Below are 26293 nucleotides of genomic sequence, written 5' to 3'. Positions count from 1 at the left end.
GTTTGATTTTAGATGAGCAGCATCATCCGGCTGTGCAGTCGCAGTAGCTTGCCAATAAAGCTTTGGATACACTCTGTGTTACCTTACCCGGTGGAACTGTGTGGGAGCATGATGACTTCCATGAAGGAAGTGATGGATAAACACAATCAGTTTTTCTCGCATCTGGATAAATTGTGTTGAAAGGCACCCGGTCAATCACCATCTGTCAGTCTCTATTGTTTTCCATTTCGGTATCAAATGTGGAATTTTTGTCAATTTCCATTTATTACTAGCAATATCCATTGAAATGGTTTTGCGTGCTTGTTTTTTATCTTACATTATTTGTTTTTAAACCAGCAAAATGTGGAACCCTGTTAACTTGCCTTTTTGGACCACATGAGGGAGCTATCGTTGCATACAGACTTTTGTCATGTATGTTATGCATTTCTAAAATAAATACACACTTGATCAATCAGTTCAAAATGAATACTCAAAATGGCATTTTAATCAATATACTGCATAAATAATGAAATCTACACAAGCTAAAATAATAATACTGATTTCAAAAGTTGAATACAGAAAGACACTTTGATGATGCAAATGTTTCCTGTCATCTATTTGTCTATTTACAGTAAGTTGTTAAAATATTACAATTTATCTACATTTCCTTTTTAATTTAGTATGATGTATATTGATGTATGAGTGTTATTATGTCATGTCAATCTTCACCACACATGATATGGTATTATCATATTTCAGCTGCTGCATACATCTTCAGAATATAATCTACCTTCTTCACAAACCTTTAAATAGTTTCTTCATCTGTATTACCCATAATGTGTTTTTAGGTAAAACATATAAATCGTTCCAATCAGCAATAATCCCTCCCAGTTGTTTCAAACACAATGACTGATATAAGACCAGTTTACAGCTCGGAATGGTCCTACTGGAGTTAATGTATGAACAAAACAGAGCATTACATTTCTATTTCTTGCCCAGCTGTAATTTGTTGATGATAAAACAAAGATTTTTTTTTCCGTTGATTGAATTCCATTTCATAAATGTACACATTATAAGGATATCATAGCAGAGAAGCATATGGATATATAACGCATTTTCTGGATTTTATAGGCAATCAAGCAAGTCATCCGTCAATAAGCACTACACAAAATTTTAAGATGGTATATACTTAAACGCACTACTATTTTAACATTTCCACTGCCGTCATTCCATGAGAATATACCTTACTGACATGAAAAGGTTGTAAAATCTAGATACTGCATTGAAAAAAAAGAGTATTTCACTTTTAGCCAGCAACAATAAGGCACATTACGTTTTGTTAAACCCTGGTTTCATTGGTTTTCTGAATCGGAAAGTGTCAGATTGAAGTTTAAAAGTGCTGCACGGAGCAGCTTTTATTACGTCTCGGGTTCTTGTTGCAACACCACCAGTGGTCATGTGGAAAAGGCGTACGGTAAAGTCTAACCATAGACCCTGAGCGGGGGACTGCTTTCACAATCTTATGACTGGGATGACGGATTGGTGGCAGGGGAACGGTGTCCGCTTCTTTGACAGAGTGCAGGGGCAAGTCAGAGATCTGTCTGCGTGGAAGGAGAGGGGCTGGCTGGAGGACAAAGAGGATGGGTAAAGTGTTTGTACTTCTCTGGGGCCGGACCCTGAGGGGGTGATGGGATGGGAGTGTCTGGAGTGGCTGCAGACATAGAGGTGGGGGAAAGAGAGAGACTTTGTTTATTTTTGCAAATCTTTTGGTGTGAATAAAAGAAATTTTGTATGCATCAAGTCTGCAAAATGCATCCGCTGCCGCCTTTGGGAAATGATACATCTGCTACTTTATAGATACAGTTCCCATCAATCTTGTGTGGCCATTAGGTGGTGTAATATTGCCAAATATATTTTTCATTTTTAAATGAAATCATACAACAGGGGCCGAGGCTCATCAATTCTCGTAAGTGTTACATTTGAATGTAGTTTTTTCACATTTGCAATGCCTATTTATTCGTGTTGTACTAAGTTAATGGAAACACATCTGGTGCACACTTTTGTTAAATTGCATGCTAGGAGATAAATATACATCAATGTCTCTTTGATATTTCCTGTGTGTGTGTGTGTGTGTGTGTGTGTGTGTGTGTGTGTGTGTGTGTGTGTCACAGAAGGGCTGTGCTTGTCTGGATGAATGCGGTTTGTGCGAGTGCGTTGCGTGCCTCAGGGTTGTCGAGTATCTGGCACTTACCTATCTGTGTAGTGTGAGCGACCGGCAGGGTGCTGATGACCAGCGTGTGTCCGGTCAAAGGGTCCTGGGCTAGCTGGGTGTGTGCCTGGTGGTGCAGGTGTGTGGGCTCTGACGTAAGACCTAAGCGTACGACACAACAACCCAAATATTTCAGCTTCAGTAGACGCTGCAGCCAGGTTTCTGTTATACGTTTAATGACGATGTTTTGCATCTCATCCAGAAATATGCTTTTGAATGAGGTGACATTTAAAGGACGACACACTTAATGAAAGGCTCCAAAACACAGAGATCCTCATGCAGCAAAGAAAACAACAACAGGTAGTTCACGTGATGGAATAAATCTGTTTTGGAGCTTTTGGAGTTTTCTAAATTGATGTAGTGAGTGAGTTTAATTCTTTGCCTTTAAAAGTATTTTGCCATGTGTGCAACTTTCAACATTGCTATGTTTTATGAATACCACATTCACTTTACTAAATATAACGTTATCTCAACAATATATTTTAATAGTCCAATGTACCACATTCCTACTAGATGCTGCAAAATAAAAATAAAAACGCCACTTTATTTTGCACGATCTTCCAAGTCGGGTTGTCATATTCTGGAGGTGTTTTAGAATGTATGGTGGAAAAATACATTTTTGGAGTTGACATCGTACTTTATTCAATGCCACATCTTGTGCTTGAGTTGTCTGTCGTGGCCCTTTTTAGAATCTGTTTGATGCACTCTACCTTTAACTACAGACTTCCTTATTCACACACACACACACACACACTCACACACACACACATTGTGTTTGCAGATGTCACTTAGAGGAAACCTTATGTTGAAAGTTGTTTTTTGGCAAAATCTCTTTTTTACCTATTGTATATATCCGGCAAAACTTTTTTTTCATTTTTTTCTTCTTGTTATTCCAGTTGCACACATTTATCACTGAATCGCTCTTCTGCAGTGTTTGGTCTCACTGAAGGTCGCCCTGTTTTTCATTATGAGTGTTTAGAAGCACAGACACGGTCCCAGTCTCACCTCCCAGCAGCATCTCCTGCAGAAGGTTGTCTATCTTGGCCAGGCCACACAGCTTAATGAACTGAAGCTGTTCGATCATCTGCCAGGTGATGCTCTGCAGGGTGGGCAGCAGGAGTAACAGCTCCCCAAAACGACCCCTTGAGTCATACTGACGGTCATTAATGTAGTCTTCCAGACTCATCTGGACCTGTACACACACACACACACACACACACACACACAACGGCAAGTCTCCATCAGCGCAAGCATCAGCAAGTTGCTAGATATTATGTACAATCATTGTATAGTTGTGAATATACTATATATTTGGGGTAATAAGCAATGTAAGTATTAAGCTACAGGGGTGAATTGATCGACAAACCTGAAGACGAATGGCCTTAATCTTCATCGGGTCCCGCAAAGACTTTGCATCTTCAGATTGGGAAAAAAATGAAAGATCAGGATCGCAATTGACGAAATGACTGGATTATGTTCAAAGTGATGAGTAAATAAAATGAACGGGATTTATTGAAGGGCAGATGAAGAGAGACATGTAACTCAAGGTAGGGGAAGGATTGTAGTCACACTAGGACATGGGAAATTAAAAAATGTGATGGAGACATCACAGCATGTGTTGGGAAAAGAGGGATATGTTTTTCAACTAATGAAATTAAATGCAATCTTTTCTATGTCGTTTCCATAATGAAATGCATTTTACAAACATTCACATTATATAAACAGGCTCTTGGATCTCAGAGGAGAGTAACTGTTCTTAATATACATCACGTGTGACTTTCCCATTTGCATTCTTTGAATTACCCGGGTCAAAGAAGACAATAGCCTTGAGCGCTGCATACTCGTTGTCGTCTATTTGAATTTCCTGGAAGGGCTGGACCAGCTCGTCCAGCACTCGGTTGGCTACCTTGTACATTTCTTGTTCAGGACTGTTCCTGTGGATCACACAGCCACTGCCTGCAGATCCAGTGAGTGCCGGTTAGGGTTGGGTGGGGTTAGGGTGTAGGGTGCAGTGCTCGCGTGTGCACGCTTGTGTGGAAAAGTTGGTGCAATACGTTTAACTGTTAGAGAAAGTGAAGTTGAATCTTGACTTTCAGTCAAGGTCATAATAATGTTGCTAAGACACAACAATGCACAATGTGTGTGTCTGAGGGCTGAGGTTTTGACCGACCGGCCTACAGTATGCTGTTAGTACACGTAATGAGTAATGCCGTTTACAAAAACACTTTGGAAGTCACAAAGAAACAGAAACCATAAGTTAATCATTCTCTACAAACACAACATTTGATCTCTGACACATACAGTACAAAAAAAAAAGTTAGTTACTAAGACAGGACTTAGGAACGACCTGATAATAAATGAATTGTTAATAAGTAGTTTCCCTTTCTGTGCCCACCACCAGTAAAGTGGCACGTCGGAGTAGTTGCGACGTAGTCTTTCATTACCTACTGAATGTCTTAGAATTACAACCTCAAGCAGAGGCTGTTAATCAAAATCTACAATACATATCTACATGCACAGCCGTCTCTGTGTATTCATCATCAGGTCATTCATGATGTCTGCCTTGCTTGTTCCTTAGTAACTAGTAAGTATGTTTTGTAACCTCGGTTGTAAATTGTTACACATTTGATTCGTTTTCACATTACTGAGCCCCCTGTTTGCACAAGTTATAAATCTGACGCTGTTCTTCTGATTGGTCCGTACCTAAAAGCAGGAAGTCCTTGAATGGCATTGACCTTTTGGCGACACCAAGCAAAAGGTGCTCACCTGCATGAGCCCTGAGCAAACTCACCTGGAAACAAACACACACACAGTCAAACAAAGAACAAAAACAATGTAACTGGGCCTCTCCTTTTGCCTTTTATACGTCACGCATAGGGAATATACTCAGGCAGGATATTCAGCACTCACATCAAGAAACAGTCGAACAGTAACAGTTTTGTTGATCAAATATGATATTTTCTTTCATCCCAATTGAAAGTGCTTAGAATAAGACATTTGTTCTCAAACAACATACAAACATTATACTAGAATACTGAAAGTCTGAGAGGTCTTAAAATTAGGGCTTGGGATTAAAGCAAATTTAACGCGATCCTGTGAGCAATAGCAGAATTACAGTTGATCTATCATGCATCAGAGCTGTGATACCTGGTCATCCAGTGGCAGTTCCCCAAATGCAGGAATATACTTGGCCCATTCCACCAAGACCAATAACTGTTGTCTCATCGAGTCACATGCATCTCCCACAGTCGCTGGCTTCTGCTCCGATGTGTCTGCTACTCCAAGTGGGGCAGTGATCTGAGACACAGGGAACAACGGCTTCCTGGGTTACAACCTCTTGAGTTTCTCGTGCACATGTTTAAATCAGGCAGCGCATGATGCGGTAAATATATCTTGAAAAAGAAATAGACACCTGTTGGGACAGTGATTCAGCTTGGGCCAAGATGGTAATGGGTGGCATGTCCTGGGTGTCGGGGATACTTCTTCTGGAGCTGATCCGATCCCGCTCGTTCTGTACAGCTAAAATGTAGAAAGGCAGTCGAAGTTACCTTGTGTGTGTTTGTGAAACACAAAGAGCAATACAAAAGCATAAGAAGAAGCACTTCTTGTACTTATGTTTGAAATATCTTTGAACTGGAATTTCTTTCTATCTTGATTTAGTCAGCCCTACGAGTCAAACGTTAACCAGTTGCAATCCAGAACAACATGTTTGAATATCACATGATTAGGTGTCATAAAATCCCCTGCCAAGGTTAAACCCCTCATAAATACACACACACACTAAGTAATCACTTATTTTATTGCTGAGCCAACGTCTGCCATCTTGAAGCAGCTCAGAGATTCTGTGTAGACATCCTCTCCTGCAACTAGATTTAATCCCAAACTTTGTCGCAATAGAAAAAAACAGCAAAAAATCAAAAATAAACTGCATATGAAATATATTCTCATAGAACAGACAATACACCATGTGGGTAAGATGGTGTTTATAAAAAAAAACTAACAAGGTGTCTTTCAGACTTTGTATTTTTTTTTCTCTTTGCGTAAACCTCTCGTTTCCACACCTTCTTTCTTCATGCCAGCCCTGAAGCATTTGTTGAGTCTGCAGAAACGACATTGGTTTCTCTTATCTTTGTCCACAACGCATTGTCTGCTGAACCTGCATACGAAAAGCAGAGGTAACGTATGCAGCTTTGCAGAGCGAGACATGACAAAGTGTACTGTAAGTCAATGTGACATAGCAATGGTTAGCAATGGTTGAAAAGTAATTTTAAGATCTGCACGTGCTCATTTACAATATCATGTTCATGTGTAGACGTATGATTGCTCATGCTGTTCTTTTTCCATCTCATATAATAACTGTGGCATGATTCTAAGTGTGCTTTTGTGTGTACGCTTTGGCTCACAAAGCCTCTCCTCTCCGTACCTGCAGGTGTACACATGGCTCTTGCGTATGGAGCGCCTGAAGAAGCCCTTACAGCCGTCACAGCTGGAGGCTCCATAGTGTTTTCCTGTGGCTTTGTCTCCACAGATGGCACAATTACTGCTGACTCCGTCTGGACCGACTGTCAGGCCTGGCTCTATCGGCATGCTGTCTGAAACATACAGGTAAATGCAAGGCCGTTGTCACACATTGGCACAGAATTGCAATGCTCATCCGAGAATGTCATCGGTCAGTGTGGTCCAACACTGGAAACACCCACGCATAAAACCACTAGTTCCTGTTACTGAAACTGCTTGCAGTGCGTTGGGGCTTTCCCATAACTGCTAAGACATTTGTTTAGCTTTGTACATCAATCTAAACGTAAATCAGGGAAAATAATAGATGTCGGTTCCATCACCGGGCATTTAAACGTCACCGTCAATGTCTTCATTGTCACCGCCACCTTCTCATTACCATTGTCATAATGATCACGGGGGTTATTATTACCAACAGCAGCCGGAGCGTTGTCACCGTAATCAAAACCATAATCATCATCATTGTCTGCATATTTATCGTTCAGTCAAAGCATGCCAAGTATAACGCAACAACCATCCAACAACGGTAAAACCTCGAGATGCATCCACACAGAAAGGCGTATCATAACATATCTCAGTGTACAACGCAAGGTGAGTAAATGTTCAACTAAGTCTCCAATTAACGTGGTGAGATGACATCTTACTGAGATGCGTGCATGCTGTTCAATAAAACGTCTTTATGACACCTGCTGGAATTCCTGCCTAAATGTTTTTATTAACGTTCTGAAATCATACTTTTAAAACCCCAACGTAGCCCTTTTCTGCCTTCACCACCACATATTTCCCCTGTGTGAGAAACGTGCGAGTGGAATTATTTCTCAAAATGAAAAACTGAAAAAAAACTGACAGGATAGATAATGCACTGTTAAAATGTTGTTACTTTCCTGTACCTTAATTTAACTATTTTGTGTAAATAGCAATAAATATGCCTTCTACTGGTATTACTTCCCTGCAATACTTAGGTTCTGAATTTTAAAACTATCAAAGTAGTTCTAGTCCACCTCCTCACATGGTTCAGAGGTAGAATACCCATCCAAAAACTTCCCTACAAAATGCATTGCGTTAAACACAGCGACAGATTTACCAGATGCAAAGCTCCTCCCACTTCTCTCTCCACAGTAAGACATTTTTCAGGCCCACACTTCCATGCTTGAAATGTGTGTCATACTATAAGGAGCATGTCCAACAAAACATGCATGATAAAAACAGATCTGATGTTTGTAGGCGCATGTGTGGATGGCTACACACACTTACCTCCTCCTCCACAGAGCACCTCTGCATTCTCAAAGCCTAGTGTGCTGTAAGAGGGATCCAGGCCTTCACAATAGTTTGCCTCTTCCATTTCTAACAGAGACTTACTCTGAGGAGCAGAATGATACTTCATTCCCGTTTCAACTTGGCTGTCCTCACCCTTCTTCTTCCTCTCTTTGCTTCTCTCCTCTTCTTCAGTTCACCCTCTAGTCTTCTCCTTTCCTCTACCTGCTGGTCTTTGCTTCATCTTATTCTCACAGCCATAACAAGGGACATCCCTGGCATGAACGATCCATAATCCCATCTGATTGGGGCAGAAACAAGGAGAGGGGAGGAGCTGCGGCCTGAGACTTCTTACTTTATTGCACATTACTTATCTGTCCTTCTCTCTCACACTTATCACAAGGATGGAGTGATAGAGGTGAAGGAGATATTTCCATTCTTCCCCCTGTGTCTCTTTTATTGTAACCAAGATTTTGCCCGATTTTAGACAGCTTGCACGTTATGTGTGTGTTAGTAAGCTTCTGTGTTTGTGTGCTTGCATGCACTACATTTTGTTTGTAATCACATACATTTATTCATGTTGAGTGTGTGCGAGTGTGTTTGTTAGTCGTTATTTGTGTGTTTGTGTCCTTCGTCAGCATTCTAATCTAATCAATAGTAGAGTAATAGCAGCACCGCCTCAGCAGATATGATCTATAAAGACACAACGTGAAGTGCAAAACACAGATAACTACTTACCTCTTCAACCCTAACCCGCTTTCTCTATACATGGTACCCTTATTTATTAAAGCTATTAACATGTTATGCTAAATAAAACACCTGGTTATGTAACTTAAAATATATAAATTACCTTTTTTTTAATCTTTAACAACATTTAGTTCACTGACCAGACTCAATAATGCTGGTACTTGTATTTAGAGTTATTGGGATTTTTAAATGGCCCAGTGGGTCCTTTTAAAATTATTTGATTGTAATTTTGGACTGGATTCATTACAATGTTGCTTAATGTCAGTAAATATCAACTAAATGAGAATTGTCAGGTATTTTTCTTTAAGAATTACTAGCCAATCTGGTGTGTAAAAGTACTGAATACTCCCTGACGAGCAATATGTAATATTTACACATCTGTTTGCTTCTCACACTTCATTTAACCCTCCTATTGAACAAACAGATCAAACTTAACAAGAAATGCTAAGAGAGGATATATCAAGTGAAAATGTGACAGTTGTCAGTTAGCTGCCTCCTCTTTCACCCAGGAATGCTGTAAAAACACTGTCATTTACAACCATAAATCAGTTAAAATGTCTCCACCCCCCCCCCCCCCCCCCATATTAAGTATTGGGAGTTTCATTGCGCTAAATCTTATTGTGTGGCCGAAAAGGCAATCTGCTGGGGACATTGTGTTAGAAAGAGCTGTAAATGATAAGGAGCCAGTATTATGGGATATTTGATGCCCAACATCAGTAATGAGTGAGCCAGTCAGCAAAGTACCTTCAGTATATGAGCAAGAGTGGGGGCTATATACTGTTACTGGTGGCTCAATAAATCAGAAAAAGCAATTAGTATCAGGTCACATGGTGACATCTTAGTTAATAAGCACTGCTGAATTAAAGGAATTGTTTCAGAGAGAGAGAGAGAGAGAGAGAGAGAGAGAGAGAGATTAAATTTTAACCTGAGTTTTGAGGTCACGCTTCCTGTGGACAGGGAAGAAGAATTTACTCTTTACCTTCACATGGTATAATTGTGAAATTTAAGATGGGGTTATAAACATGAACCTGTAATTTACTGCTTTGAAGACCGACACAATATAATGAATAATCCATTGAATTACTGTTATTATCAGTAGCTATTGGTGAATAGGTTAAAAACCTTTCATCCCCGGTTAAGATCACGGACAACAACCCTGGAATTCTCAGTCTGATATAATAATGATTGTCTTTGATTATGTTTTTTTTTTCTACATTTTGAACACAAATCTTTTTCTTTTTTTTATTTCCATGGATACACTATCCCAAACAACTGTAGCTTGTCAGCTGTTAAATACAGTTAATCATTTTAACTTTGCTCACCACACTAATACACTGGAAACTTATTTCAGCTGTGGTGCAAATACGCATTCGAGTGGATTCAACAACTCACACCCAGGTACAATCACCAGGCTGCTGATGGGGACATTTTTTATGTGAATATAGGTTAAAACACATTGCGCATCCATGAATACTGAAAATCATAAAAACTATTATGACTTCTTTAACTGACAACCAAGAAGGGCGCCTGAGAAACGTTGCATCTGCCTATCAACCAAAAGCTCTTTGAAGCCATAAAACCGAGTGCTAAGAGGCTATCTCTGTGCGAACTGGCCATAATGCTGTCACTTCTATTTACATTAGAGGTTTTAACAGTCACAAATGATGATCAGCCCCCCAACTGACTCTGGTGAACCACTACTTCATGATAGCTGGTCAATAGTAAAAGAAAACACAGTACAGAAAAGGTTCGTTGGCTCTCATTAAAACACTTTTGAAGGATCAGCTCTTATGTGCTGATCCTTCAAAAGTGTTTTAATATATAGAGAATATAGAAAAGATGTATATATAGTATATGTGTTGTTCACTTCTATAGTACCAGATGAATAAAAAGATGTGGATTAAATAATAGGCCAAACGTTTGTTCTTCCTGCCTGTATTCACCACTGTTTCGTGTGACAGCCAATTCATCCATCTGAAAAAGGAGCCAATTTAGCCTGTATAATACATACGTAGTGAATGCAATCAGCAAATGAATTCAACAACAGCTTCAAAGATCAATCCACAACTCTCTGAGAAAGTTTCAACAAATGTCCCCATTGCAACCTTCACAAAGGCAGGTTTACTGACATAAGTATTGCCTTGTGCATGTTCTATGCTTCGCTGATGTTTTTGTCAGACAACTAGATGCCTGTTGGATTTCAATTCCCGTGTGTTACCGAAATTCATTATTTCAAATACTTTAGAAATGCATGTGTTTTCTTTTATTTGACACCAAGATCATAATCATATTGGTAGTGCTTAACAATACAAATACACTGCTTATCAATGGCTTTTTAAAGTGAAGCATGCGAGAGAGACACTAAATGCTATCTGCAGACAGAGATGTGAGAACAACACTTTCCTTAAATAAACCGAACAATTACATTTTTACCGACTGAAACAACCCCAAAATATAAATGCTTTGGACGTAAAAAAGCGAATTGAAGTGCATGTGTGTGTGTGTGTAAACGGGGAGTACAACCAATACACGTAAACGTACAAACCACGTGATTTATCAGAACACGTTACCAAACTTCAAGCTTCACTTCCTCCCCAAAATTTACAGCATGCCTCATACTACACCACAGCCGAAGTGAATATTTTGACAATTGACTTTGACTTACCTGTGTTTCTGTGCCTGCCCGGGATGTGCATTTATCCGGTTGTACTGTTGTGCTCTGGTAGTGCGCAGTACCAAAGTGCAACATGGATCCGAGTGACACTGAGAATGGCAAAACGGCAAAAGCTGTTTGACAACATCAAAAAGGAAGGTTTGAAGAGCTGAGCGGCCTATCATTCCTGTAGCGACACATTGGATGGTGCCACCGTAGCCCCGTCATTAGATCGATTTACTAAACAAACTCAAAGTAGGGTGGGGATGTTAAACAGTAACCCAAAGCCATAAAAACCAAAAGGAAAAGATCACTAGGGGTGTGTGTTTATTGTGTGTGTGTGTGTGTCAGCCAGGGCCTCTAACACCACCTCCGTGGGTGGTGTGAGCAATGCAAAAGGTTTGAGGGAATGTTTCACACAATAATGGTGAAAAGGTAACACTTGTATTTATTTCCATTCAGCTATGTATACACGGGTCAAGTGCTAGCAAAAAAAAGGTGTGATGTATTTCATTTCCCTTTCCACTCATATACTTTTCACATGAAGGCAACATTTGTACAGACATTGTGTAACGACCGCTGGCATAATCTAGCATTAGACATTTCAAATTTGAAGCTTGTGTAGTACATACAATGACCAGCAGATGGCACAAAATAGTTCATTGTCTCTCCCTCACCACCACTGTCTCGCATTGCACTTTTAATATTCAAATAATTGGAAATAATGGAAAAAGGTTTTCAAAACAAAAAAATTACAACTTGATAAGACTCCTTAAATAGATGCAGTTGATATGGATATAAAGAACAGTAAAGTAAAAGAAAGTTAACTGAAGCAATTAATGCATCATGACCCCAATGTTGTCAAATAGCCTTTCCCGGTAAGCACATGTACCAGGTTCTCCTCCCCAAGAAGGTGAGCATGTCCAAACAGTTAAAAGTGGTCAGACTCAGAAGCACCTCATTGACATTTTGCAAACACAGGTCGGATAAGTAGTGCAGACGGAACATGTGGTAGGGAATGAAGCAGACCACCATGATGAGAGCAAAGCACAGACTCTTCAGCTGCGCCCCGAAGTCCTGCTGATCCGTGCAGCCCTGCCGGTGCTTCCCGTACAAGACGCGCAGTGCATTGGCTTGGAGGGCTGCGAGCACCGTGGTCACCACCATAAAGAATATGCTTATGATGTAATTGACCACCCTGGCAATGCTGTCAATGTCGGATCCAAACTGGAAGCACTCTGTCGAATTCCGGTGCCGGCTTGTAGTTTTTGTGCCATAAGAAAAAAAAATTATGCAGGGCACCATGACAAGCACCACCATCCACACCGCAGCGCTGACAGCGAGCGCATGAATCCTCTGGAAGGAGGCCTCCCGCTGCGCTTTGTGGTAAAATGCCCGCAGCCGTGTGATGAGGATGATGACGTAGAAGATAAAGGACATGTACATGTGGATGTGAATCATGCCGCTGACCACTTTACACCAACTGGTGCCAAAGCCCCATTCATTAGTGGCGTAATAGTGAATCCTGAAAGGCACAGTAAGAAGGAAGACAAAGTGGGTGAAGATGAGGTTGAGAACGGCAATGGAGGTGATGGAAGTCGAGGCGGACTTCATGATGTGGATCATCAAGCTGAGGCTGATGGTCCCGGTGAGCAGAACCACACAGTAGATGACCAGGAGGGCTTTGTTGTACACAATACGATGTTCTGAGGTGCATGTTGCGTTGGGGGACAGCGTGCTTTGGACCATGTTGGGGTACAGCGTGCTTTGGACCCCATCGAAAGCCATCTTAAATATAGAAAGGGAAGAAGAGAGAGCAGGGCATCAGATACAGAAGTATAGTATAGAGATACAATAGGACATGGTAAATTGTTTGGACCTGTTTGGAGCGGTTTTGGAGGGATTTTGTCCTTATCCAAATTGAGTGTCTAAGGATGGAGGATTTGGTAAGCTGTTTTGTTTTGTCATATTTTCTAAGTCAACTTTGTGATTTATAAAAAGGAGTAACAGAAATACATAAGATGTAAAAAATTAAAATGAATGTCAGTTGACGGACAGATGACTCCAACACAATAGATTTTATTTTACTTAGTTTGTAATAACATAGCTTATCATTATTAGGTTATACATTTAAACACATAATCCAGATCGACATAGTATTAATTTAGACCTTATAAATAATTAAAAATAAGTAGAATATAAACAAATTCGGTTTTTGACACAAAGACGTATTTCAGGGTATAGGCTAAGAAATAATACTGCTATGGAAATGACATCATGCACAAACATTACAAAGGAAGAAAAGCCCGACTCGCGTACCTTCTAGTTATAAGACCCACTGCCTGCCGACCGCTCGAACGATGTGTTAAATCCACGTTAAATTAAAGCATGTTGCGCGAGCAATAGTACGACTTTCACAACGTGCAGCCGGCCATTGTGTCAGAGAGCGTTTCTGTGTGTGTGCGGATGTGTGTGTGTGTGTGTGTGTGTGTGTGTGTGTGTGTGTGTGTGTGTGTGTGTGTGTGTGTGTGTGTGTCAACGCATATGCGAGATAAGGTTACAAAGAATTAAATGTGTCTGGATGACTGTGTTTTTAAGAAACCGATAGTTTGCATATCTCTGTCTCTCTCGTGTGTGTGTGTGTGTGTGTGTGTGTGTGTGTGTGTGTGTGTGTGTGGGTTTGCCGAGGTGTTCTGTGCAACAGGAGGTGACTTCACACGTAAGATTGCAGAAGCTTGTTGCTTCCTCCTTCTGGTCACCGTTCCACCAAAGCCTGCTTTTCTCACATAAATACAGTGTTCACTGTACACAGAGCGAATGGGTTGTGGAAGCGTTCAGAAAAGCAATGTATCTGTGCATCGATACACATAGAGAACTAAAAAGCCTAATATAAAACAATGATGCATAGTTTACAGGTTTACTTAGAATTGCTATCATTTCTGCAATATCTGCCGTGCCAAGAAAAAAAAAGAAGAAACCGATTTCACAGATGTGTTTCCCACCACTGCTTCTTCTGCTTTTTGGTTTGAAATCTAACCAAATAGCTGAAGTACATATAACCGGTTTCAGGGCTTACGTGCCTTTATCTTTATGTATTGGAGTTTTGGGAATCTCGCTGAGTATGTATTAAGTATTTCATAACGTATGTTAAGAACAGTCATACAAATCAATATAATAGTGAGCCAATAATACATTATGTAACAAGTAAATTATTTATACACAACAGCAATTGTGGTAATTACAGGTGAAACTCGAAAAATTAGAATATCGTGCAAAAGCATATTACTTTCAGTAATATATAGACTCATTACATTCAAAGTGATATTTCAAGCCTTTATTTGATATAATCTTGATGGGTATGGCTATATATATATAGCTATATATATATATATATATATATACACTCACCGGCCACTTTATTAGGTACCCCATGCTAGTAACGGGTTGGACCCCCTTTTGCCTTCAGAACTGCCTCAATTCTTCGTGGCATAGATTCAACAAGGTGCTGGAAGCATTCCTCAGGGAGTTTGGTCCATATTGACATGATGGCATCACACAGTTGCCGCAGATTTGTCGGCTGCACATCCATGATGCGAATCTCCCGTTCCACCACATCCCAAAGATGCTCTATTGGATTGAGATCTGGTGATTGTGGAGGCCATTTGAGTACAGCGAACTCATTGTCATGTTCAAGAAACCAGTCTGAGATGATTCCAGCTTTATGACATGGCGCATTATCCTGCTGAAAGTAGCCATCAGAAGTTGGGTACATTGTGGTCATAAAGGGATGGACATGGTCAGCAACAATACTCAGGTAGGCTGTGGCGTTGCAACGATGCTCAATTGGTACCAAGGGGCCCAAAGAGTGCCAAGAAAATATTCCCCACACCATGACACCACCACCACCAGCCTGAACCGTTGATACAAGGCAGGATGAATCCATGCTTTCATGTTGTAGACGCCAAATTCTGACCCTACCATCCGAATGTCGCAGCAGAAATCGAGACTCATCAGACCAGGCAACGTTTTTCCAATCTTCTATTGTCCAATTTCGATGAGCTTGTGCAAATTGTAGCCTCAGTTTCCTGTTCTTAGCTGAAAGGAGTGGCACCCGGTGTGGTCTTCTGCTGCTGTAGCCCATCTGCCTCAAAGTTGGACGTACTGTGCGTTCAGAGATGCTCTTATGCCCACCTTGGTTGTAACGGGTGGTTATTTGAGTCACTGTTGCCCTTCTATCAGCTCGAACCAGTCTGGCCATTCTCCTCTGACCTCTGGCATCAACAAGGCATTTCCACCCACAGAACTGCCGCTCACTGGATGTTTTTTCTTTTTCGGACCATTCTCTGTAAACCCTAGAGATGGTTGTGCGTGAAAATCCCAGTAGATTAGCAGTTTCTGAAATACTCAGACCAGCCCTTCTAGCACCAACAATCATGCCACGTTCAAAGTCACTGAAATCACCTTTCTTCCCCATACTGATGCTCGGTTTGAACTGCAGGAGATTGTCTTGACAATGTCTACATGCCTAAATGCACTGAGTTGCCGCCATGTGATTGGCTGCTTAGAAATTAAGTGTTAACGAGCAGTTGGACAGGTGTACCTAATAAAGTGGCCGGTGAGTGTATAATTAGTTTCACCCTTTAAGTTGAATATTCTAATTTTTTCACCTGTACTTACTCTTTTTCCGCTTTTACTGCAACTCCTGTTTGTGTTGAACTGAACGGACCTCTTAGTCTTTGAGTGATTAGAGTCTACAATGGAGCGGATATGTATTGACCTATTCATAACCACTATGAAAAAAAGCCTCACTGTCTAACCACATAGCAAAATAAAACGACGTTATCAGCAAGAGTTTGGGAATGTATATATGTGTAGTCACTACATGAAGCAAATGTTTTGTCCTTAGTAATGATTTATGGGTTGAATTGAAAAACAATGTTGTGTTTAGTTTTTATTAAAACATACGAACAAAAAGGTTTTCACTACATCTCAACATTCTTATTCAAGCATTTACACGTTTCCAACTGCAACCACAATCCCAGTGGTGGCCACTGGGCTCTACAGAGGGCCCACATGACAAAAATGTTTCCCACTTTCCCCCCCGGAAGCCCCTTTTTTCCATTCCCTCAGTTGGTTCAAAAATACCAAAAACAGTCACAATAAATTAAAAGTTTCTCCCTATTTCTTCTCAACAAGAAGATGTCTTAGGCAGCTTCAGAGGATAGAATGTTACCCTTCCTGAGAAGATCATAAGTCGGCCGACTTGGCAAGAGCATATAAAAATACAGTAAAATTCCATCGACCAGTCAATTAATCACTCATTAATGTAGAAACAATGATGTTGAAACAGGGACTGAGTACACAAGACGTTACAGTGTAACGGGACTGTGCTTAAGGGTTACACAACAAGCTTTTTTCTTACACTATTACAAGGAAGGAAGGAACAATTGTTGAGAAGAATTATTTGGTATTTCCTCCGAGAATGTAAACCTGAAGTACTTATTGTTAACTACATTGTGTGCATGCAAATGCACTCAAACTCTTTTAGTTAGGGGAAGTGCTTTTTGTGTCTCCAAAGACTGAGTCTTTTTGAGGTGAGAATGTGTGTCACCACACTGAGCAGCATCAGGAAGATGGTCATCGACATCACAATCACGTAATGGCTAATGCTGAAAGAGACAGAGAAATAACGTTAACGTGCATATGTGTAACGGTGTGCATCACGGACGCCTTTAAAAAGAGAATAAGAAAGCGGGACGTGTGTGCATGTGGGTCAAGTTAATAATTAATCAAAACTTAGAACCATGTATTTCCAAGTCGACCAACCTTGTCCCAATGTCTAACCAGCTGCCGTAGTCTTGCACGAGGAAGAAAAAGTGCTGGGGAGAGAAGGAGGGAGTTCAGAGTGACTATGCTGTACTTAACAGGAAGAAGAACATCTCAGTGCATCTTCATTCAACCGGAACCCTTCACACAGGCTTACCAGAGCCATCAGGTCAGAGATGACCAGGACAATGAGGAACAAACTGTAGAAGAATAGTATGGACAGGTCAGAGGAAAGCATTACGGGCGAGATATTTTAGATTAAAAACATACGCAATGGCAACAACACTTAACACATAGAAAAGACAGTATGCTGAGATCCTCCACACAAACAGAAAAAAACTCTTTAGTTATTTAAGCTGACTCATTTTTCAACTTTCTCTACTGTGAGCAAGAGGAAGCTTCTTTCTGTTGGCAAGTGTTTAAGAGGCAACTACAGAAACCAAAAGCAGATGTGGTTTATGTGTACTGGGTGAAGGGTACACAAGTCCCCCAACCACCAGAGAAGTACAGACCACAGACAAAGGATTGTAACTGAACTCTTCCGATAGCAGATGAGTCAAGAATCTTATTTTGACGGCGGCAGTTACCTTCTTGATGAGAGCTGCGTTGCAACTTGGATGGTCTCAAACGTGCACATTACTATGATGAATGGAATGACAACCTGGGAGAAACAAAGAACATTTTATAATGCGTTGTGTTTAAGGTTGAAACGTATGCATTTCTCAAACATACGTCTATAAATTGTGACGCATTACCAGCAACACAGTTGTACCGTACCTTCCACATCATCAGCCCTCCCATAAGGAAGGGATTGAAGACAGTGAGGAAACAATAAACAGACGCTGGGTCGAAACTGGAGGAAATTTGAAAAAGGCAGAGGATGTGAGTGCAGTTACAAACTAAAAGAATCATTTATTCAGATAGTTATAAATAGCAATAAATAGTTATATATATGTAGAAACATAATACCTGTTAATGGAAGCTATGTTCCCTGTGCCGAAGAAAGCTGTTATTATAAAAAATACCTGTACAAAGCATATGGTCAAGGAAAAATCGTGTATTTTACACATCAAATAATATTGAACAACTCTGAGACAGAATCACTACTTCCAAAAAAGGTTTGATGTTTGCACACTTTTTGTTGCAAAATGGATACAAAAAAATATGATCTCCTGATGTCGTCCAACTTCAGTTGTCGGATCTTGGTGATGTCGATGTTTGCGGAGAAATCAATTGTTGAGAGCTGAAAAAGAAATACACAAACAAAAGCGTGTCCATTGGTCCGTTCACATGTGTGTACACCCAGCCATAACCAGTAATTACCACAACCACACATATTTACATTAGTTATTACTGAGACCTCACATCCACCATGCAGGCACACTTCACAGATTACCGAATGGTGATTTAGTTTTCTTTGGACCAGATAAATGGAGTCACCAGAATGCATATTTAAACAAAATATGGGTGAACAAATGCCAATACAAGATGAAACAGACTGTTTGGGGAAATGGGGTTTTCGGTGTAATATACAGCTGATGTGATACTGCTCATCAAAATAAAAAGTATGGAAGCATAGTCTTGGTTTTAATGGTTTTACCTCTTGTCTGCCAGAGACACCCTGTGCAAGCATAGCTTCCTGTTCAATGTTGATCCACACAAACATCAACCAAGCTAACACAGGAGGGAACAAAGCCTCTGACCTTGGAGGGAGAAAATGCATATTACAACTTTCAGAAAATTGTTATTATTTAAACTCTGCACAAGGTGTAATTCAACGTTAGTGCAGCTGCAGGAAGGGCGCGTGTGTGCGTGGAACTGGTCGTCTTACCCAGTGCTGAGCAGCAGATATGTTGCCGTGAGAGAGAGGAATATGCTGAGCAGGCGCTGGAAAAGACGCGTTGAGCTCAACAATGGAACGAGCATAGAGGACGCTGAGAAGAGACAAGAGACAAGTGAGATGTGCTAAAGGAGCAGCTTGAGGGGCATGCAATAGAGCACGTCGCTGTTTTTGTTTTTAAATATGTTTTTTCTGTATTGGTTGGTCAGGACGAGATACTTCTATGGGGGCCATCTTTAAGAATGGCAAATAAATAGGGTTATAATGTCTCTTTGAAATTCTATGCTGTAGGTCTGAATGCAAGTATCGTCAGCTCCTGCCCACCTACCTAATGTGCTCCAGCTGATGATCTGATTTAGAAGTGGCAGGCCCTGTTTCTGCTGAAGGCTGGAGTGTGTGAGCGATGGAACGTACGCACACACTGCCACATGGAGCATCTAGTTTGACAGAAAAAAAAGAAATTCAGCACAAAAGACACAAACACAACTACGCACAAGATGATTTGAACTGTAGTTACCTGGGACACAAACTGCTGTCTGTCACTCAGGTGCATTGTTGTTCTCGGCCGTGATGACCAGAGGTAGCAGGCTGAAGTGAAGAGACTGAGTACACCTGCAAAGGTACTGAGCAAACAAACATCATATATAAGTTATCATTACTAACATGTTGCTGCGACATAACCTTGTTTTGTATGCATGTTGAATAAAGACGCTCCAGCTAATTAGCAATCGATTTGATTGAGATTTTCTGACTCCTCCATTATAGATACCATATTAAGTTTGCCTGTTAATGGTCAGGCCTTGTAAGCTTTTAAAGTAGTTTCAGTAGTAGTCCACTCGATCGATTGCTCTGGAGGAAGTGGAGCCAAATAGCGAAACCTTGTGGTAAATTTTCAAAGGAAATAAACACTCACACCAGATGTATGTTAGGCTCTCTGCCCACAACAGGCATCAGGGGAAAAGCAGCCAAACACAGGCAGCCGAGACACCAGCTCAATGAACGGAACTACAGAAGAGAGGTAAATAATCAGCTACTGCATGTGATTTCATCATTCAAGTTTTTATTGGACATGTTGGTGTTCTTAATAAAACTCTCAATTATCCATTTGGTAGCTAAAAAAAACTGCATTTGTCACAATGAATATTGCTACTGTAATCACGCTTTATTTTCAAGAAGCTCTACCTTGCATACACAGAACTAAATACACTTTGTGTTTTGGTACCGTGATCCAGTGCATAGTTACCTTGGCCTTGCCAAAAAGACCCGACAGGAAGGGCCAAAGAGAGAGGACAGCCAGGCCCAGAGTTAGCATGGCGCGATGGAAGAAACTCACCACCTGTGGGCAGAAAAGTGAAACTGCCATCCATGTCACCAAGCAACGTGTACTGCTCACAAGGAGCCCGATGCATTGTGAACACTTGTAATGAGTACTGTTTGTGGGGGTCAATTCAAGGCTGCACCAGTCTGCTACAGCAGAACTATGAGTCTGACCTTACAGAAGAACACATTGAAGACTCCTACCAGTAGCTCGATGCCAAACGACACCAGCACGAAATAGCCGAAACACTTCCACAGTGGCAGAGAGGGAGCCGAGTGAATTAAATCTGTCAGAATGCCAGACCTAAAAAGGAATTGGTAATTAGACTCTTTTATTTTAGGGAGAAAAGACCAAAAACTGCAGGAACTGTCCTTTCATCCCTTTACAGAGGAGAACCATGAATGGATACAAGACCACATCAAAAGGATCAAAGTACCACATCAATGAAGTTGTGCCAGACATACACCAACTTCTGTGCGTGTGCGTGTGTGAACTAAATCACATCCAATGAAAAGCCGCTGTACCTGTCGATTGCCGAGATCGCCATTGATGTGCTTTTATATTTGGAGACATCCTGTGTCTATGTGAAGTGATGCTCCGCCGCTCACAGAGAACACTACGCATGCCCTTTAAACATTGGTTTCTTTGGATTGTGACGTGCTGCTGTGTTCAAAGTTGTTCTTTTCAATTGTTTCACGCTCTCTCATGTGTGTGTGTGTGTAACTCACTCTTTAAGGACAGAGTACCACAAAGGGACAGGCAGCAGGCAGTAAACATAGTAGGTAACAGGGCTTCTTTGGATGAGCAGGAACACAGTGATCACCACTGTCACACACAGAGACAGCCTCACCAAGGCATGGCCGGGAATCTGCACACATGCACAGGATCCACACCAATAATATCATTTCACAAGAAATTCAAGTTCCAGAAACGTGTCAGGTTGGAAGGAATCTACACAGGATCAGGAGGGATTTATAGTATATTCCCTGACCTGTTTGAGGACACTGGGGTTTCTGTTGAGGTTCGCATGAGTCTTCAGTATGACTAGGACTACATATGAGGTCCAGCCTACAAATCCTAGCACCACACTGCACCCCAGAAAGAACCGATCATAGGTGTGGTAGTAGGCCAGGCCCTCCAGAGCGTGGGCTATGAGAGACCGACACAGGGCGATCTGAACAGAGAGGGGCGAGAGGAGACAAAAACAGGCCACTTCAGCAATATCAAATGTGTAATGGAGAACATTAAAACAGAAAGGAATCTTGAGTCACAAGAAAAACTCTGCAAAAAAAGGATATGGTATAAGAGTAGCTAACATCAGCTTAATGTATTCGAGTAGTTCACTTTGATTCACTTGAGCAGCTGTAAATGTACCGTATTTTCGCAACTATAAGGCGCACTGGATTATAAAGGCACACCTTCAATGAATCGCCTATTTTAGAACTATTTTCCTATATAGGGCGCACCGGATTATAAGACGCATAGAATAGAAGATACTGCAGTAAAACGTTTGACTGGGGTTGTGTTGTGCATCCACTAGATCGGGCTGTGCTAAATCAAACTTTATTAAGCGTTCTGAAAACTCTTCACTCCCATGGTAACGTTGTTCAAACGTTAATGTGGATATTAACAATATCTCTGAACCTCCAACTTTCATTCTCATGATTAATGAAAACATTCTTGGCAAATGCTTTCGTGCATCTTGCACCGAGAGGCAGCGCTGGGACAGACGGTGGCGCCTCGCGGACCGTCAGCTCGATCACGATATCCAACTACGAGCTTTTTAACTACAGCAGCTTTAATATACGCTGTTGGAGCTGGATTTACCGCGGCTGCTGGCACCAGACTTTCCCTCCAATGGATCCTCGTTAACCAGTATGAACAAACCAATTGATCCATATATATGGCGCTCCGGATTATAAGGCACACTGTAGTCTTTTGAGAAAAAAAGGATTTTAAGTGTGCCTTATAGTCGCGAAAATACGGTACTTATAAGTTGTTATAACTGTTCTTTTTCAAATACTTACAGCATCGTCATACTTCTCCAGCTGAATCAGTATTCTAGCCTTGTTGATGAACTGTGATTGTTTTGACTCAGTCAGAAGTCTGGAAAACAGTGGGGCAAAGCGATAAAGAATGAGTAAAATTGCCTTTGAAAGTGGTCTGAAAGACGTTCACCGGAAAAAAATGTCTTCAATGTTTCAACTGAAAATATTTCTAAGCACAGGTACTAACCACTGTCAAAAATGCGTCTTTTTCCTTTATTTAAAACACACAGCAAAGAATAAATGCCATGTTATTAATATGTCATGAACTTACAAATTGTACTTACTCGAATGGGGTGAAGAGAAAAGGGAGGGTAGTCTCCTTTTTCTGGGTCATTTTTATCTACGAAAATAAATGAATAAAAAACAATTTATATATAGAGAGCGAGAAAGAGCTCAGTCCCCAAAGATTTATGTGACCAAATTCACTACGAGTTTTATCACTTTTTAAACATAAAAATTTAAAATGTCCAAGCTATTGCACCATTTGTATTGTTATAAATCAATAAGTCTGATAATATTCATGTTATTCGTTAACGTTGTTACTTGGGATTTCTTTAAGTTGAAGAATGAAGCTGCAAGTAATTGTTTTCTCTGCCTTTTTGGAACACAAATAATTAACATGTGAGTAGCTTGAGATACTTTCATACCTTGTACTGCTCTAGTACTTGAATAGCATTAGTGTACATGCTTTCTGCCTTGAAGTGCTCACTGTTGTTAAGGTAGAGAAGAGGTAATACGCCCTGTAGAGACAAAAATACACAAATACATATAGTATATGGTGAAGATGATGTATGATGATATCATTCAGTTACATAATTGATACAAATCACAAAACTATTCATCTTGACCTTATTTTACTGGACTTACAACTGAGTTAAGAGGGAAGGGGACACCAATAAGAGAAGCCATGAGGGGCGCGATGTCTGCCTGCAGAAAACAATAAAGAATATATTATTAACAAGTTGTTGTTGTCATACAATATCACCATGTATAAATAAATCCACACACACACACACACACACACACACACACACACACACACACACACACACACACACACACACACACACACACACACACACACAAGAAGGTATGTCTTAAGAAAAAGTGTCCATAACCTGATTGACGTCAACTCTTCGAAGATGCTCCAGTTTCCAATCTGAAAAACATCAAATATTTTAACAAAACATATAGTTTAGATGTCTTTAGTAGATGTAGGACTACCTGGCAGCTAAATTTATGCTAAAAAAACCTGTTCACAACCTTGTAGGAAGCCGTCACTGTATGGTTGGGGTCCAGTGGCCTTGCGGGCATTGTGAACGCCAGCTCCCCACACTACTAAAGGAGTGAGGGTCTCTGATGGATGACCTGCACCGTGTGAACCTGGAGACACGTGCACACACGTCGACAGATGATATAAAAGACTCTAGTGAAGACGTTTTTCATTGTATACAGTAAAAAGGTCTTACCCCAGTTTGTCATGCCATGGTCAGAGGTAAACACATACGCTGTTCTACCATCATGACCAAAGAAGTCTTCCACCATAGACACCAGTTCAGCAACACCAGTGTCTACTAGACCGATATTGTCTAGGTACTCCCTTGACAAAGGAGAAATCAATGTTACTTGGTTTATTTCATTGCATGTCATGCGGAGTGACATAAAAACAACAAGTGGTATCAACATGTCTCTTACCGTGACATTGGTCTATGAGCGTGTCCGTTTGTGTCGATGCCCAGCAGATGCAGGAAGAAGACGTTCTCATCCTTAAGCAGATTGGTCCTCAGGCTGGCGTTAGACTTCGCTGACTGAAAGAACGACTAGAAAAGAAACAAAAATGAGCCTAGTAAGATTTATGCAATCTGCATTGTTGAATATAAAAGTAAAAAACTAAAGCATTTCTCAAGCAAATGATCAAAACCCATACGACTTATTTAGTACTTTTTTCAAATGTATTTATTACAACATGCAGCAATATAGTTAGTTATTCCACTACCATACTTTGACTTGAGTGAACACCCATGTGTCGAGCCTGGAGGCATCTGTGGAAGCAAAGTCCTCCTCTTCTGCTGGGTATGTGTGGGTATACACATGGTCTCCACTTGCACCTGGAAAACACAGAGCATATAATGAGCTCAAATAGTAGGAATTTTAAAAAGGACTATATCTTCAAAACATATAAGCAGTAATTATGAGGAATAAGATAAATGTGGATTTTTGATACCGATGAGGTTGGTGGTCCTGATTGTGTGGCTCACGTAAGTGTCTGTGCATGTGTATGTCTGCGTACCTTTAGCGAACATTGGCAAAATATCAGGGCTGCCCCAGCACCAGGTGTGTCGGGTCTCATTAAAGACCGAGTCAAACTCCACTGGATTCTCCTTCCACCCTACAGACACACAAAAACAGCTCAATGACCTTGCACTCATAAACAGACACTACAGTAGCAATGCCCCATACTGACACAAGGGTCAAAAGCCCCAAGAAATGAATATTTGAAACAACAATTTGTGTATCCACAAGCACACCTACCTTTAGCAACAGCACTAACGTCCTCATAGAAGCCAGCGATAAGAGCAACATGACCGGGACGAGACTCTGTGGGCACACGTGTGTGTGAAACACCCCATGTACCCTTCTCCTCAATCACACTCCTGTCATAGGGAAACACACATACAAACGCCAGTTACTCAGGAGCTAAACACAAAGAACAAATAGTAAAGAAGAGAAACTATCAAAATCAAAACAGGTATGGCAGATTGATTGTTTTTAGTGCTCTGGACTAATTGGTGACAGCAGATGAAAGCTCTCTGCTCTGTTTCAAAACCTCAAGTACGGGGCCCTGGATGAGCCGTTCTGCAGGAGTGTGAAGAAACTGTCTGCTCGAAGACCATCGGCCACCACTAACACCAGCCTGGACGAAGGAGGTGCCAGGGGAGTGGTCTGGGGTGTCATGCCATGGACCAGGGGAGAGGTGAAGTAGATGTCAAAGATAGAGAGGAAGAAGACCACATGGACTATTAGTCCAACCAGGAGGAAGGTGATCATCCTCATTTTCCTCAGCGGTGAGCTATGTCTGCAAAGCAACCAGGGGGGGGGGAAGAAAAGATGACTGACAAATACAGACAAACATACACATCACATTATGCAGTTATGGATTATAAAGCTAGTACAAATAGAATAGAGGGTATTAGAAAGGTTCAGCATTGAATAGACGGGTTAAGCCATAGTTTGGCAATGGAAAAAACAGCTTAATTGTTTAATCCTCCTGTCACCATATGCTACTAGCAAATGAGCAGATTATTTCATTCCAATATTATGTCACCCACTGGGGAAGCAGACATTACACTGAAAAGCATTTACATAGTTTGGCATGGAAAGAGCATTAAGTTACCTGTGACATGTCAGTGGAATCTGCACACAAGAACGAGTGTCGCTGGCAGGTAAATGAACGAATATGATCTAAGTAACCCAGTATTTGCCTGAATTAGTTTCCATATTATCTACGCAGTCGTCTAGAGAACGCGACGGATTTGTTGCCCAGAACTAGATCAACGTAATCTTTAAATGCGTCCTACTACAAAACCAACAGTCCCTCTTTCTAAGAAGATTAATTAGTGGAAGAAGCACCGTGAGGATTCACTTCCTTGTTATGACTTTGACGTAGGCACGTTGAAGCTTCTTCTTCGTCTCTTTTTTGGCGTTATACCTCAGAGCTGAATTGTGGGTACTGTAGTTAAAATTCAAACGAGCTTTCTACGTATATTTTCAAATGGCTTTCTGTTTAATTTTACATGTTCAAGCATCAAAATACAGTCTGCAGTGTTACAGTGCAGTTTCACTG

At 40.8% G+C, this 26293-nt stretch overlaps 3 protein-coding genes across 8 annotated transcripts; all 3 read right to left on the bottom strand.

The window, feature by feature from the left end:
• Positions 1 to 451: 451 nt before the first annotated feature.
• On the bottom strand, positions 452 to 11668 carry hnf4g (hepatocyte nuclear factor 4, gamma). Of its 4 annotated transcripts, none has more exons than XM_037456205.2 (12): positions 11430 to 11668; positions 8018 to 8318; positions 6672 to 6840; positions 6310 to 6404; positions 5661 to 5767; positions 5396 to 5545; positions 4952 to 5039; positions 4052 to 4204; positions 3615 to 3664; positions 3254 to 3440; positions 2231 to 2350; positions 452 to 1690 (listed from the first exon to the last, which is right to left on the bottom strand). In XM_037456205.2, exons 2-12 carry the CDS (start codon positions 8145 to 8147, stop codon positions 1569 to 1571), a joined length of 1371 nt encoding a protein of 456 aa, XP_037312102.2. In that variant the 5' UTR covers positions 8148 to 8318; positions 11430 to 11668; the 3' UTR covers positions 452 to 1568. The 4 variants fall into 4 exon arrangements, with proteins under 4 accessions (XP_037312102.2, XP_037312104.2, XP_037312103.2 ...); XM_037456207.2 differs by having other exon boundaries at positions 8174 to 8318; XM_037456206.2 differs by lacking the exon at positions 8018 to 8318.
• Positions 11669 to 12278: 610 nt separating this feature from the next.
• LOC119198969 (probable G-protein coupled receptor 141) lies at positions 12279 to 13205 on the bottom strand. Its single transcript, XM_037456601.1, has one exon. It carries the CDS (start codon positions 13203 to 13205, stop codon positions 12279 to 12281), a length of 927 nt encoding a protein of 308 aa, XP_037312498.1.
• A 3150-nt stretch (positions 13206 to 16355) lies between these two features.
• pign (phosphatidylinositol glycan anchor biosynthesis, class N) lies at positions 16356 to 26112 on the bottom strand. 3 transcript variants are annotated; one of them, XM_037455543.2, is made up of 29 exons: positions 25844 to 26112; positions 25277 to 25561; positions 24982 to 25103; positions 24740 to 24838; positions 24451 to 24557; positions 24145 to 24269; positions 23919 to 24049; positions 23713 to 23832; positions 23568 to 23608; positions 23317 to 23376; positions 23097 to 23189; positions 22734 to 22789; positions 22429 to 22507; positions 21393 to 21575; positions 21130 to 21269; positions 20605 to 20704; positions 20327 to 20419; positions 19997 to 20088; positions 19601 to 19706; positions 19412 to 19520; positions 19075 to 19177; positions 18844 to 18946; positions 18400 to 18486; positions 18213 to 18268; positions 18021 to 18096; positions 17831 to 17904; positions 17401 to 17443; positions 17244 to 17296; positions 16356 to 17086 (listed from the first exon to the last, which is right to left on the bottom strand). In XM_037455543.2, exons 2-29 carry the CDS (start codon positions 25501 to 25503, stop codon positions 16966 to 16968), a joined length of 2799 nt encoding a protein of 932 aa, XP_037311440.2. In that variant the 5' UTR covers positions 25504 to 25561; positions 25844 to 26112; the 3' UTR covers positions 16356 to 16965. The 3 variants fall into 3 exon arrangements, with proteins under 3 accessions (XP_037311440.2, XP_037311441.1, XP_062415045.1); XM_037455544.2 differs by having other exon boundaries at positions 25277 to 25525; XM_062559061.1 differs by lacking the exons at positions 24982 to 25103; positions 25277 to 25561; positions 25844 to 26112 and having other exon boundaries at positions 24446 to 24557; positions 24740 to 24837.
• Between the last annotated feature and the right edge of the window lie 181 nt (positions 26113 to 26293).

The sequence above is a fragment of the Pungitius pungitius genome, chromosome 19 (genome assembly GCF_949316345.1).
Source record: "Pungitius pungitius chromosome 19, fPunPun2.1, whole genome shotgun sequence".
NCBI lineage: Eukaryota > Metazoa > Chordata > Actinopteri > Perciformes > Gasterosteidae > Pungitius > Pungitius pungitius.
The sequence above is the reverse complement of the archived record's forward strand: the minus strand, read 5'-3'. Positions and strand labels throughout refer to the sequence as shown.